This window comes from Pediculus humanus, genomic scaffold, assembly GCF_000006295.1.
Source record: "Pediculus humanus corporis 1103172107613 genomic scaffold, whole genome shotgun sequence".
Classification (NCBI taxonomy): Eukaryota; Metazoa; Arthropoda; class Insecta; order Psocodea; family Pediculidae; genus Pediculus; species Pediculus humanus.
In genome coordinates, this window is record NW_002987227.1 from 225,335 (window position 1) to 237,573 (window position 12,239).

Here is a 12,239-nt window from a genome sequence, read left to right on the forward strand (position 1 = left end):
CACATGACATATTTCAGGAGTTTCAACCTTTTAAATAACGATATATACCCACCATGTTTTTTTTTTCCCTCCTTTCAAAATTCAGGGTAAGCAAGAACCAAGGTGAGTTTCACGGATATAAAAGGTCGGAAGCGTGTTTTTGGGTTGGGGAGTACGAGGGGGAGGGAGGGAAAAGGGAGTAAGAAAATACAAAATATGATATTACTCCTGCTGCTGCTGCTGTTTCTGCTGCTGTTCCTCCTACTCCTCTTTCTCATCCGAGATGGAAAAGGAGAATTTTTTTTTTTTTATTTATAGTTCCGTCTTTCGTTTTATATCATTTACTCTCCGACTTCTCGTAACTTTTCTCAATAATAATATTTTTCTAATTTTTTCTTTTTTCATAAAAGAAAAAAAAATTCTACAAATGAAATATTTTTTTTTTTTAATATAAATTAATTTTATTATTATTATTATTATTTATTTTTAATTATTATTATTAAGAAAACGACAGAAAAAAAAGGAAAGAAAACTTATTAACACGTTTAAACATTTTTTATAACGTGATAAATTTTTTAAAAAGACAATTACTTGACTCAAGATTTTTTATTTTTTTAATGTCCCGTGGGAGACAACAGGGAATTCAATCCAGAAACTAACAAAATAATAACAAAAAAAAATTTTTTTCGAATTAAATATTCATTTCAATTTTTTTCTTGTCGGATTTTTTTTTCATCAATTTTTTTTTTCTCGCTTTTTATATGAAGAATTTTTGTAAAAAAAAAAAAAAAAAAAAACATTTTTAATATATAAATAATTCGTGTTTTTTTTTTTTTAATATTTATTATTTGTGTTAAAAGTGATACAAACCGATGAGTTTATTTCAACAAACAACAAACGATGAATTTTTTATAATTTTTTTACATACACGTACGCATCCACGCACGCACGCACACACGTACGCACAAAACAAGAAAATTTTAAAAAAGAAATTTCAAAATTAATTTTCATATGAATTTGATTATTTATTACTTTTGCTCCACCCCCTCCTGTCCTCCTCCTCCTCCTTCTCTACAAACATACAAACATACAAACGCATTTATTACACGTAGTATAAAATTTTAAACGTATAATTTTTTTTCAAAAACAACAACAACAACAATAATAATAATAATAATTAATATGAGCACATTAAAATACGATTACAAAATTTTACATTAAATTAATTTAATACGCAATTTCTTCTTTTTCTTTTTTTTTTTTTTTTTTTTTTTTAAAAGAAAAACTTTTAACCATTCCAATTTTTTTTTCCAGTAGATTTTTCCAGTAGAAAAAATTAAAAAAAAAAAAAAACTTTGACGTCACTTGTTATTTCCCTCTCATAAAAAAGAAAAGTTTTTGTATTCTCCAGTCAGTATACCTTGTTGTTGTATTAAAAAAGTTTTTTTTTTTAAGAGTTAAACTCTTGTAATTTTAATTATGCGTTTTATATAGCAGAAGACTAAAAAAGAAAAAGAGAGAGAGAGAGTGAGAGAGAGAGGGTAGATGCCGCAAAGGGTGGAAAATTAATAAATAAATTTTTTCTCCATTTTTGTTACAAAGGAGTAAAAAAACTTGCGTTTACATAATTTTTATACGTCAAATTATTATTATTAAAAGTCGTGTACGTAAGTGCGAGTGTTAATAATAATAATAATAATAAATTCGCATTAATAAGAAAATGTATATTTTAATTTTTAATAATACATTTTTTTTTTTTTTTAGTTATTTTGACAAATAGTTTAATGGAAGATTAAATAAAAAATTAAAAAAAAAATTTTTTTTTTAATCCTGAGATTATGAGAGTTGAACTTAAGAGCATTTTTACGTTAGAAAGGGATTTGCGTTCATTAAAGTTCTTCATTTAAAATTATGGTTTCATAATCTTTGTTATTTTTTATCCATATTTAATAATAAATGAATTCTCCCCCTCCCCTCCCTCCTCCAACCCCTCGGTTAATTTTTCTCTTCGGTTCTTTTTTTTTTCTAACCTTTTTTTTTTTTCCAACCACTCACCGACAAAAAAAATTATAATAATGAAACGAGAATGAGGTTATTAAATTATTATTATTATTAATAAATAGAATTTATTATTATTATTTTTTGAAATGGTACAGGTAGAACCACGTGGATTTAAAAAGAAAAAAAATGAAAGTGTCATTAGCTGTGCTGAAAAAGTTATTGATGATTTAAAAAAACAAAATTTAAATTTAATCGAAGGTAGTAAGGGCCCTTATTTTATTATTATTATTATTATTATTCGCACGTCATACATTGATCTAATTAATAATTATTACGTTTTTTACGTTTAGCCATGGTTAAAATACAAAAAACTCATTCGGAGGAAAAGAAAAATTTTAATGAAACGCTTTTGAGCATTGATAAAGCACTTTCTTCACTTCCTATAAGACTTGAAAAAATAAGACTTAAAAATCAAAAAAATTTAACTATATTAAATAATAATAATGATGATTTACAAGCCAACGGAGACAACGTGGGATACATGGAGGATATGATACTCGATAAGAAATCCGATAATTCGACGACATTAAATTCAATGCAAGACGTTAATTATTCCGAATCGACCACAATGAAATGCCTATTGAAAAAAATCGATCAACTCAATCAATTGATCGATAAAATAAAAATGGAGGATTCATCGATACCCATCGAACCTTTAATAAATAACGAATTGTTTGCCATATCCTTACTTAAAAAAGAAATTCGAGAAACTAAAAGACAAATCGATGAAAATAAAACTTATACGGAAATTGTCAAAACTCAAAAACCAGGTACGGAAAAATTTATGCATATACGGAAAATCCCAATAATAATTATTATTTCGTTTCTTTAAAGGTACGTGCAAATTAAAACCTGAAAATTTATTTTCAAACGAACTTAACAAAGCGAGTAATTTTAAAATATTTGAAAATCACGTGGTTTTACAAGAGGAAGCAATGAATTTACTAACGGAAAAAATAAAATCAACGCAAAATAATTTAAAAAAAGAAATTGAAGAAAAAGAAAATTTAATAAAAAAAAATCAAGACATGACGAAAGAAATAAATCAATTGAAATCAATATTGAAAAATTGTTCGTCGACATTTTCGATAAACGATGATAATATATCGATATTATCGAATTCTCGTAAATTCGATAATAAAATTCAAATCGATACAACCGGTATGAGTTGTAAAAAACCCTACAGGTTAATTAAAGAATTGAAAATAAAATTAGAAGAACAGGGAAAAGCTTTGTGCGAATGGAAATCAAAGTAATTATTAATAATAATAATAATAAATAATTTTAATTATGGGAAAAATTTATTTATTTATTATTTTTAAGATTTGCAAGGCTCTCGTCGGCGAATTCGAATAAAAACGTTTTATTAGAATCGGAAAAGAAAAAAAATAACGAACTTGAAAATTCGTTGAAAAATATTAAAGCCCAATATAAAACGTTAGAATATCAATCAAATGCGACTCAATCATTAAATAAACAACTTAAAAACCAGATAAGTTTAATTTTTTAATTATTTTCCACCCCTCCTCCTTCCCCCTAATTATTTATTTAAAAGGAAAAAAAAATGTTTTTACTTACCCCCTCGTACGATAAAGAGAATTGACAAAAATTTTTTTTCTACATCTAGGTTGAGATATTAAAACACGAGGTTAAAATCCTTAGCAATGAACTCGAACATCAAGTTAATAAAACTGAAAAAAAATATAAAAATAAATATAACATCGTTCAAACGTATACTGAAAGGGAAAAAATAATAAACGAAACAAAAATTATGTTTTTAGAATATAAAAATAAAGAATTTATGAAAACTTTTAAAGTAAATTAAAAAATAAACGAATGTATTTCGTCATCATTATCATTATTATTTATTAACGTTTTTGTTTTGTTTGATTTTATAGAAATTGTTACAGCAAATGAGCGAAATAAAAATGGAAACGAAAAATCAAACGAAATCATTGAAAATAATTTCGTATGAAAAAGTATGTAAAATATTACAAATAACGCCATCGGATTTAAATCACTTACTCGGTCCTAATTCTGGAACTTGTCTGGAATCCAACGTTTGTTTACACCCATCAATATTATCATTATCATTAAAACCTGTGAGCTAAAACAAACGAAAAAAATTTTTTTTATTAATTATATTTTCAGGCTGATAATTTATATAACGAATGCGAAAAAATAATAGAAAATAATGAAGAAAATTTTTCTACAAGTTTATCAACATGGTTTTTAAACGTTATTAAAAAAAATATAATAAATCAATTAAAAGAATGTTATGATAATTAATTATGTATTGATAATGATGATAATATTAATCAATATAATAATCTATCGATTAATTAATTAGCATTTAATTTATTAAAATAAAAATAAAAAATTCTATTCTAATTGTTTTGAAAGCATTTTTCTTTTTTTTAAAGTTTACAAATTTATTAAAAAGCATTTATTTATTAAAAAAGTTATAAACAAAAAAAAAAAAAAGGAAAATTTTTACTATAAAAAAAATTTTTAAGCTTTTTTATTTTTATCCAAATCTCTTGATAAATAATTTGTTCTCGGTGGTATGAAAAATGATTTGTGAACTTCTTGTGTATTAAACGGTGGCCTGTAATTGTTTGGCCATCTGTAGTCTGCTAGAGGTCCTTGATTAGAATTCCAATATGGTGGTGGTGGAGGTGACGAATAAGTATTTATTTCATTTCTGTATAAACAAACGTTCGTTAGTTATTCAATAAAATTATTTTAAAAAAAATTTAAGTATTTAATACTCATAATACCTGTAGGGAAACCTTTGTTGATTATACGGTGGAAAAGGATTCAATCTAAAAGGTTCATCTTTTTCTTGATAATTTTGAATGAAAGGTGCCTGAGTCAACCTGTAAAAATACAAGTTGTTAAGAAATTTATTTATTAAAAATTATCATTATCAATAAATTATTATTATTTACCTGTTGTTGGGTTCATAATAAAATTGATTTTTCGAATAACGAGATGATCTACCATCGTCAGCATCGTAAATGATGTAAGTTCTGAACAAAATAAAAAAAATTTTATTATTAACTAATTTATTAATTTATTAATTAATTATTAATTAACTTACTTATTTCTAAAATTATCTTCTTGTAAATTATTTCCTTTGTCGTAATTGCCAAAAGTAAATCTAGGATCTCTTTGATACCTGTTTCTATCCTGATTATTCGGATATGAATAAGGTTGGGAATAACTTCTTCCCATTCTTGAAAAATCCATCGGAGGATGTGCCGAAGTCAAATACGCGTATTCTTGAGGAGGAATGAAATTTTTATAAAATGGTTCAAACGTTGGTTTGTTCGAGTAATAGTTTCGATCTATCGAATCGACATATCGATAATCCAAAGATCTTCCGTTTTCCGGCATGTTAGCGTAATATATAATTCTTCCGCTGGATGGTTCGAATGTTTGATGATAGTATTCTACTCCTCTTCCCACGATTTCAGACGGATACGAAGGTGTCTGATAATATGGTCTTTCGTGAACCGGATAATTATAGACGTATTGACGATTTGTAAATTGTTCGTGTGTGGGTCTCGGTTTTCGAAAAGGTTCCCTCACATCATCGTATTGTCGTATCAAATTCGTTCCTCCTCCATTTTGTTGGTTTCTTTTGCTGTAATCAATCGTGTCGTAGACTGATTTCGGAGTTGATGAAGTTACTCTGTCGCTTTGCCTGCTAAAAGCTCTTCTAATCGAAGATGAATAATGATTATCTTGATATTGTTTCACCATGTCTTTTGTATCGCTTGTATTGTCTATATCTTTCAAACTGTGTGATTCCCTAGCTAAAAATTTATAATAGAATTTTAAAAAAACGCATTAATTAATTATTATTATTATTAAATGATGATGATAGCGCTCTTACGATTTTCACCAGTTCTATGTTGAGGAGGTGTGTAATCATTATTTTTAGTCGAAGATCCTCTTCCTGTAACAAAAGATGGATTTTCTTTTTTTTTCTTCCAAAATGACGTAGGTGTTGTAGATTCACCATAATTAGAACCTCCTTCACCAAAAGTTCTTTTATCCCTTTGTGAATCATCTCGTATATCGGACGTATCATTTTTTCGACGTTTCAAATAATCAGGATCGTCCATGTCCACCGTATCGAATTCTTTTATAGGATAGGTCGAGTATATTGGGCCCCTCACGGCTTCAGGCATGGGTAATATTAAATCCGTATTACCTTGTTTTTCATTGTATTCAGTTTCCGTAAGTGTAGAAATTAATTTTTCCGAAACTGGTTTGTCTTCGCTGTTACTGCTGCTGCTGGTGCTGCCGGTGCTACTCTTTTCGTTTTTTATTTCTCTCTTTAATCTTTTAAATGCATTTTTATTTTTGAAATCAAATTTTTTATGACGCACAATTTCGTAAGTGTTGACATCGATTAAACTTTTCGGACTCCCACTTTCTCCCAATTTCGAATTAATTAATAAATTATCTCTTTTTATTAATTTATTTTTTAATAAATTAACATTTTCAAATGTTTTCGAAGGGGGTTGATGGGTGAAAACCTCCAACATACGACTTTGAATCCGTTGAGATTCAACAGGATGGTTATTATTATTATTAATAACGCGTTCGTCATTATCTGTAGCAAAATTTCCATTTATGCACGCAAAAATTACGCATAAATAGAATTTTTGTGAAATCCACAACATTCTAAAATAACAAAAAAATTTAATTATTATTTTTTTCCCTATACATATATATACATAATTATTAAACAATAATAATAATAATAATAATAATAAAAGGAAATAATAATTTTTATAATTGTATTAAATTTCATAATTTTGAAATATGACGAAAAATATTAATTTCCTTTTCCGATTCATTTTATATTTATATATTTATATATATAATATTCAATTTTTAACGATGATGATGATGATGATTATTATTATTATTATTATTATTATTATTATTATTATTATTATTATTATTATTATTATTATTTCCTCAATTATGTGAAGGGACATTTTTTTTTTTTGTCAGAGAATCATCATCATCATCCATTCCGGGAATTAACCTAATTTCTTAGGAATAAATAATATTCGAGCACCTATAAGTCTCAACAATAACAACAACAACAACAACAACAACAACAATAATAATAATAATTAATTCTATTGTTTTCCTTTTAGGCTCGATCGTTTGCTTTTATAGTAAAAAAAAAAAAGAGTTGGAAGTAATTAAATATTCATTTTATTATTAATTTTCATTTATTCATTCATTCATTCGCTTATTATTATTATTATTACACTCATCTCCAGAAATTTAAAAAAAAAAAAAATTCAGGATTTGGGCGAACGGGAACGCACACACCGCAATCGGGGAAAAGAGCATTTTATTATTATTATCATCATCATCTATAATTATTTTTCGATTTAATTTAAACAGAGAAATTTTATTTATTTATTTATTTCATATGTAATTAAAAAAATACCGTAAATGCATAATAATAATAATAATAATTTTTATATATATTTTTTTTATTACTAATATCACGATAATCTGATTAAAAAAAAAAAAAGTCCTTTGCCATAATAAAAAAAAAAAAAATTTAAATTTAAAAAATAATAATAATAATGATGATGATAATAATAATAATAGTAATTAGTTAATAGAATAAAAAGGATATAAATAAATGAAAATAGTAAAAAAAAAAAAAAAAAAAAAAAAGGAGGAAAGAGCATTGACCGGAAAATTTCACAAAAGTAATTCACATTTTTTTTTTTGTCGATAGCCATGAATCAATGAAACCGGAAATGAAAAATGAATGGGATTCCCCTTTTTGTTTCTTTTTTTGTTTAAATAACAGCAAAAAAATAGCAAATAGCAAATAACAAATAGCAAAAAAAAATTTTTTTTCGAAATTAATAAATAAATAAATAAACGCTTTCACAAAAATTACCCGAAAAAAAAAAAAAAAATTTTTTTAATTATGTATAATTAAATATCTTCAATGCGTGCGTGCGTGTGTGCGTGAGTATCAATAAATAAATTAATAGTTATAAAAAAAATGATTAAATTAAATAATATACATATATATGGTAGTAAATAATTATTAAATTTATTATTAATTAAACTATCAAAGTAATTAAATTTAAAAATTACGCTAAATTAATATTTCAAAATTTTTATGTATCTATGTATGGTAAAATTTAAAATAATAACCATTTAAAATAAATTAATAACTGTGAACGATAAAATTATTAACCGTAGAAAAATACTACATATATATATATCATTATTATTATTATTAGGATTTAAAATTTTTATTAAATATAGATTTGCGGGTAAATTTTTTTTTTTTTTTTTCAACGATAAAAAATTAATTATAGAAATGAAAAAATTTATTTTCCCGCGTAAATTTAAAATTGATTTTTATTAATCAAAGGAAAAATTTTTTATAAAAAAATAATAATAATAATAAAATAAATAAATTCTTACCTGTTTTAATTAAATTTATTAAATATCTCCAGATTATCATGTGTCGTTTATCCCGTTGAGGTTGTGTCCATATGACTAAGAGAAAAAAAAAAAAATCCAGAGAGAGACAAAGAGAGAGAGAGAGAGAGAGAGAGAGGAAGATCATTGGTCTTTTCCATAAAAATTCCCTTTCCTATTCTCTCACACAATATGAATGCCAAATTAATGACCGTATATCCGGAATGTGAGACAGACATGTTTTTCAATTTTAGAACGGAACTTGATAAATGATCTAAATTTACAAAAAAAAAAAAAATCATTAATTTTAATTACATTTACAAAATTCCATAAAAAAAAAATAAATTTTCTTTTATTTACCTTTTCCCAAAAAAAAATTTTCCAGCAGTTTCGACGATTAAAAAAAAAAAAAAAACAAACAATAGAGAAAAATAAACAATTAAAAAATATTTATTAAAATAATTTAAATTTAACAATTTAATAAAAGCTTTTTATTATAAATTTTTTTAAATAATTTTTGTTGCACTTTTGTTATATAAAAAAAAAAAAAATAAATTTAGAATTTATTCGGTGGATGAGGCACGATTAAATATTATTATTATTATCTCAAATACGATTGCAATTCAGCATCATCGATTCCAAATTTTTTCTTAAAATGTATTTGAATGACATAATTTTGATTCGAGCTTAAAGAATTAACAATGTCGCTCAATGTGTTCATGTGTGCTTTTTCTTGTGCATTTAAATTCCTATTATCCGATTTATAAAGTTTAACAAAATCGTCGGATATCGTTAAAATTACAAATATGGCGAGTGTGATATCCTGAGGTTCGTTCAGAAGTTCTTTCAATGTCGAAAGAATATCGAAATTTTGCTTGTGAGAATTTAACTCTTTTATAAATGCATCGAAAGATTTTAAAAATAATAATGATAAATGATTATATTCGGTGTAACCGCAAAAAAGCTTTCGTAATTCTTTTCCAAATTGTTCAGATTTATGTTCGACGCTCGTATTTTGAAATTTGTTAAATAATCTGAAATACATTTCGTAGTAAGTGATTATCAAATAATCTTCGAATAAAACCGTATTTGTCGTGTATGGCCAATTTTCCAATATGGCGTTCAAAATAATCATTGCGGATTTTGAATCTTCGTGTGTGACCGTACGGAAAACTTTTAAAAAATCCGAAACTAATTTTATGGGAGATCCACAATTTTTAATTATTTTTAATATAAAATGTAATCTTTTGTCCGAGTCGGATGTCGGACCGGTTAATAAAAAATACGATGCGAATCTATTCATGAAAAAATAATTTTTACATAAATTTTTTTCTATTAAATTTTTCGAAAAATCTTCGGATAATAAACGAACGTTAAGTAAATTAATACCGGATAAAATGGAATCTTGCAAATGATTTTTCAATCTCGGACTTTGTTTTTCGGAAAATGTCCAAAGGGTCAAAACATAATCTTCAAAATATTTTAAAGGTATATCTTTTAGAGGGGGTCTTGATTCAATGACCAATTCGTCACTTTCCGATATGAATTTTTTTAATGTGTTAAATGTTTCCTCTGAAGGTTGTTCCAAAAAAGATGATGTTACTTTTTTTAATAATACTGTCCTCGTTGAATAATGATCGATCATACTCCAGCACTTGTTGCTAATCACGAGGGATTCACTAAAGTTTGTTATGTTAACCAATACTCGAATCAATTCCTTTTTAATAGCAATTTTAGAAATGTTTGAATCCTTTAAAATGTTCATCAATTTGGGTACAATTTCATCGGTACGTGAATGATAGCAACAGTTTTGAAACGACCACAAAACTTCTTTAAAATAATCTCCGATGAAAAATTTTAATATTAAATTTAAATTTTTCCATGATGGTTTTATATTTTTTATTATATTCGGAATAAGAATTTGTATTTCGAGGTAGTTATTATTTTCTGAAAAATCAATTTTTTCGCTTTTAGGCATATACGATTCGGTAAGTTTTTCAAAATTTTCTATGCTACATATATGCGACAACAATATTAAACTGTTTCTCTTAATTGCGACATTTTTATTCTCTTGAAATTCTTTTGAAATATTTGTAAATAATTTTTCATTCAATGACATGAAGCTCAACATTTTGAGACAAGAAAAAAAAACATCTTTTATCCCAGGTTCTTCGAAATTCGATATCAGAAAACTTACAAAGTTATCAAATTTATCACAAATTATCTGGGGATGATGTTTTAATAAATATTTAAATAGATTAGCTTTCGATTGGGTTAAAAATAAACTAACGGATTTATTTTTTAACGTTTCGACAGTATCGACATCATTTAAAACATCGTTTGTGTTTTTTTTAACTATTAAATTAATATGACGTATTAATTCCGGTACGTCCGTTACAATTATTGGAGTTTTTAAATTATTCGTGTTATAATCGCTAATGGTCATTAGAATCCAATTTGGAATAGTTTTAGAACTTTTTTTGTTGTCCGGATTAGATGTCATCCATTTAATTAATTCTTTGTAAAATCTAAAAAATAATTTTCGTGCGTCGACGTTTTTAAAATCGTGTATAAAATCTTCTTCTATTCCTTCGGAAATTTTCCAATCGATCATTTTTTTAATTAAAAAGTCCACCTCCATATTTTTATGTAAACGATAGTACATGCATTTTTCCAATAGGTAACTGTAACTGTACCTATCGTTTCGCAAAAAACATAACTCGAGCATTTCTTCAATTTTTTCAATCACGGTGACATCTAAAAGTGTGAGAGAAAAATTTCTAAAAACGTCCGTCATGAATTGAATAAATACCTGAGTGGAATCGTTTCGAAATCTCGTAAAAACATAATCGACGACTGTTTTTAAATTAATGTAGTCTCGATTGATAGCACAAAGTTTGATCTGAAATACATAAGATTTATATATACATAAATATTTGTCAACATATAAATTTTAATAAATCAATCAAGGCATTAAATAAATAAAGTACAGTAAATTATTACCATGAATTGCACCAAATCTTGTCTCTTATAAAGAACACAAGCCTTAGAGAGCATTTGTTTATATCGTGAAAAGGCACTATCAAAGGGAAAAAGATAAACAAAATTTTCCATTTCATCAGGGGGTTCCCAAGTATTTAAACCTTCGTTAAATTTACAATTTTCATATTTTTCGTTATTCGGGTCCGTAAGTTCTTTTTCATAGGCCACAACGTAATTAAGTCGTTGATCCAATGGAATCAATTCTAACAACTGAGGAGTGAATAGTTTTACAAAATTTTTTATCTCCAAATCGTAAACCTAAAATAAATGATTATATTAACAAAATAATTTTAGAAATTAAAAAAAACTTTAAAATTTTATTAATGAGCTGAAATAGCAGTTGAAAATAATTAAAATTACTTCTTTAAAAACACTTTCAAGCATTTGTAATCGTTTGTTTGGTGTTACTGATAGCATCAATAGAGTTATTTCATATATTGAATTGATCCAGTTGAAGAATGTTAATTTATTCTTTTTAAAAATCACTAAAGACACCAAAAATTTCACTTGGTCATTAAATGAAAAAGCCTTAAAAAGAACTTCCCTTTTAAATATAGACGATGATTGTATGAGATGATTAGACTTAAATATGACTTCTTTTAATTTTCCCCCTAATTTCCTAAAAGAAAAAAGAAAAACGATAAAAATGGTCATGGGTGCACAGTTTA

At 25.6% G+C, this 12,239-nt stretch overlaps 3 protein-coding genes across 3 annotated transcripts in view; 1 reads left to right on the plus strand and 2 right to left on the minus strand.

Annotated features, from left to right (window-relative positions):
* Positions 1-2,126: 2,126 nt before the first annotated feature.
* On the plus strand, positions 2,127-4,015 carry Phum_PHUM243890 (uncharacterized protein; the record flags this gene model as incomplete). Its single annotated transcript, XM_002426187.1, has 5 exons — positions 2,127-2,238; positions 2,331-2,810; positions 2,875-3,226; positions 3,373-3,536; positions 3,939-4,015. The coding sequence occupies 5 exons, from the start codon at positions 2,127-2,129 to the stop codon at positions 4,013-4,015; spliced, it is 1,185 nt and encodes a 394-aa protein (XP_002426232.1).
* Positions 4,016-4,057: 42 nt separating this feature from the next.
* On the minus strand, positions 4,058-6,599 carry Phum_PHUM243900 (uncharacterized protein; the record flags this gene model as incomplete). Its single annotated transcript, XM_002426188.1, has 5 exons — positions 4,058-4,147; positions 4,627-4,744; positions 4,821-4,919; positions 5,144-5,831; positions 5,942-6,599. 5 exons carry the CDS (start codon positions 6,597-6,599, stop codon positions 4,058-4,060), a joined length of 1,653 nt encoding a protein of 550 aa, XP_002426233.1.
* Positions 6,600-8,579: 1,980 nt separating this feature from the next.
* The window catches only part of Phum_PHUM243910 (uncharacterized protein), a gene marked incomplete at both ends in the record, with an annotated part of 4,576 nt that continues 916 nt past the window's right edge, over positions 8,580-12,239 (minus strand). Inside the window, 6 exons of the mRNA XM_002426189.1 lie at positions 8,580-8,607; positions 9,144-9,702; positions 9,919-10,371; positions 10,570-11,431; positions 11,533-11,781; positions 11,932-12,190. Coding sequence (XP_002426234.1) covers positions 8,580-8,607; positions 9,144-9,702; positions 9,919-10,371; positions 10,570-11,431; positions 11,533-11,781; positions 11,932-12,190 — 2,410 coding nt within the window. The remainder of the gene's footprint in view (positions 8,608-9,143; positions 9,703-9,918; positions 10,372-10,569; positions 11,432-11,532; positions 11,782-11,931; positions 12,191-12,239) is intronic.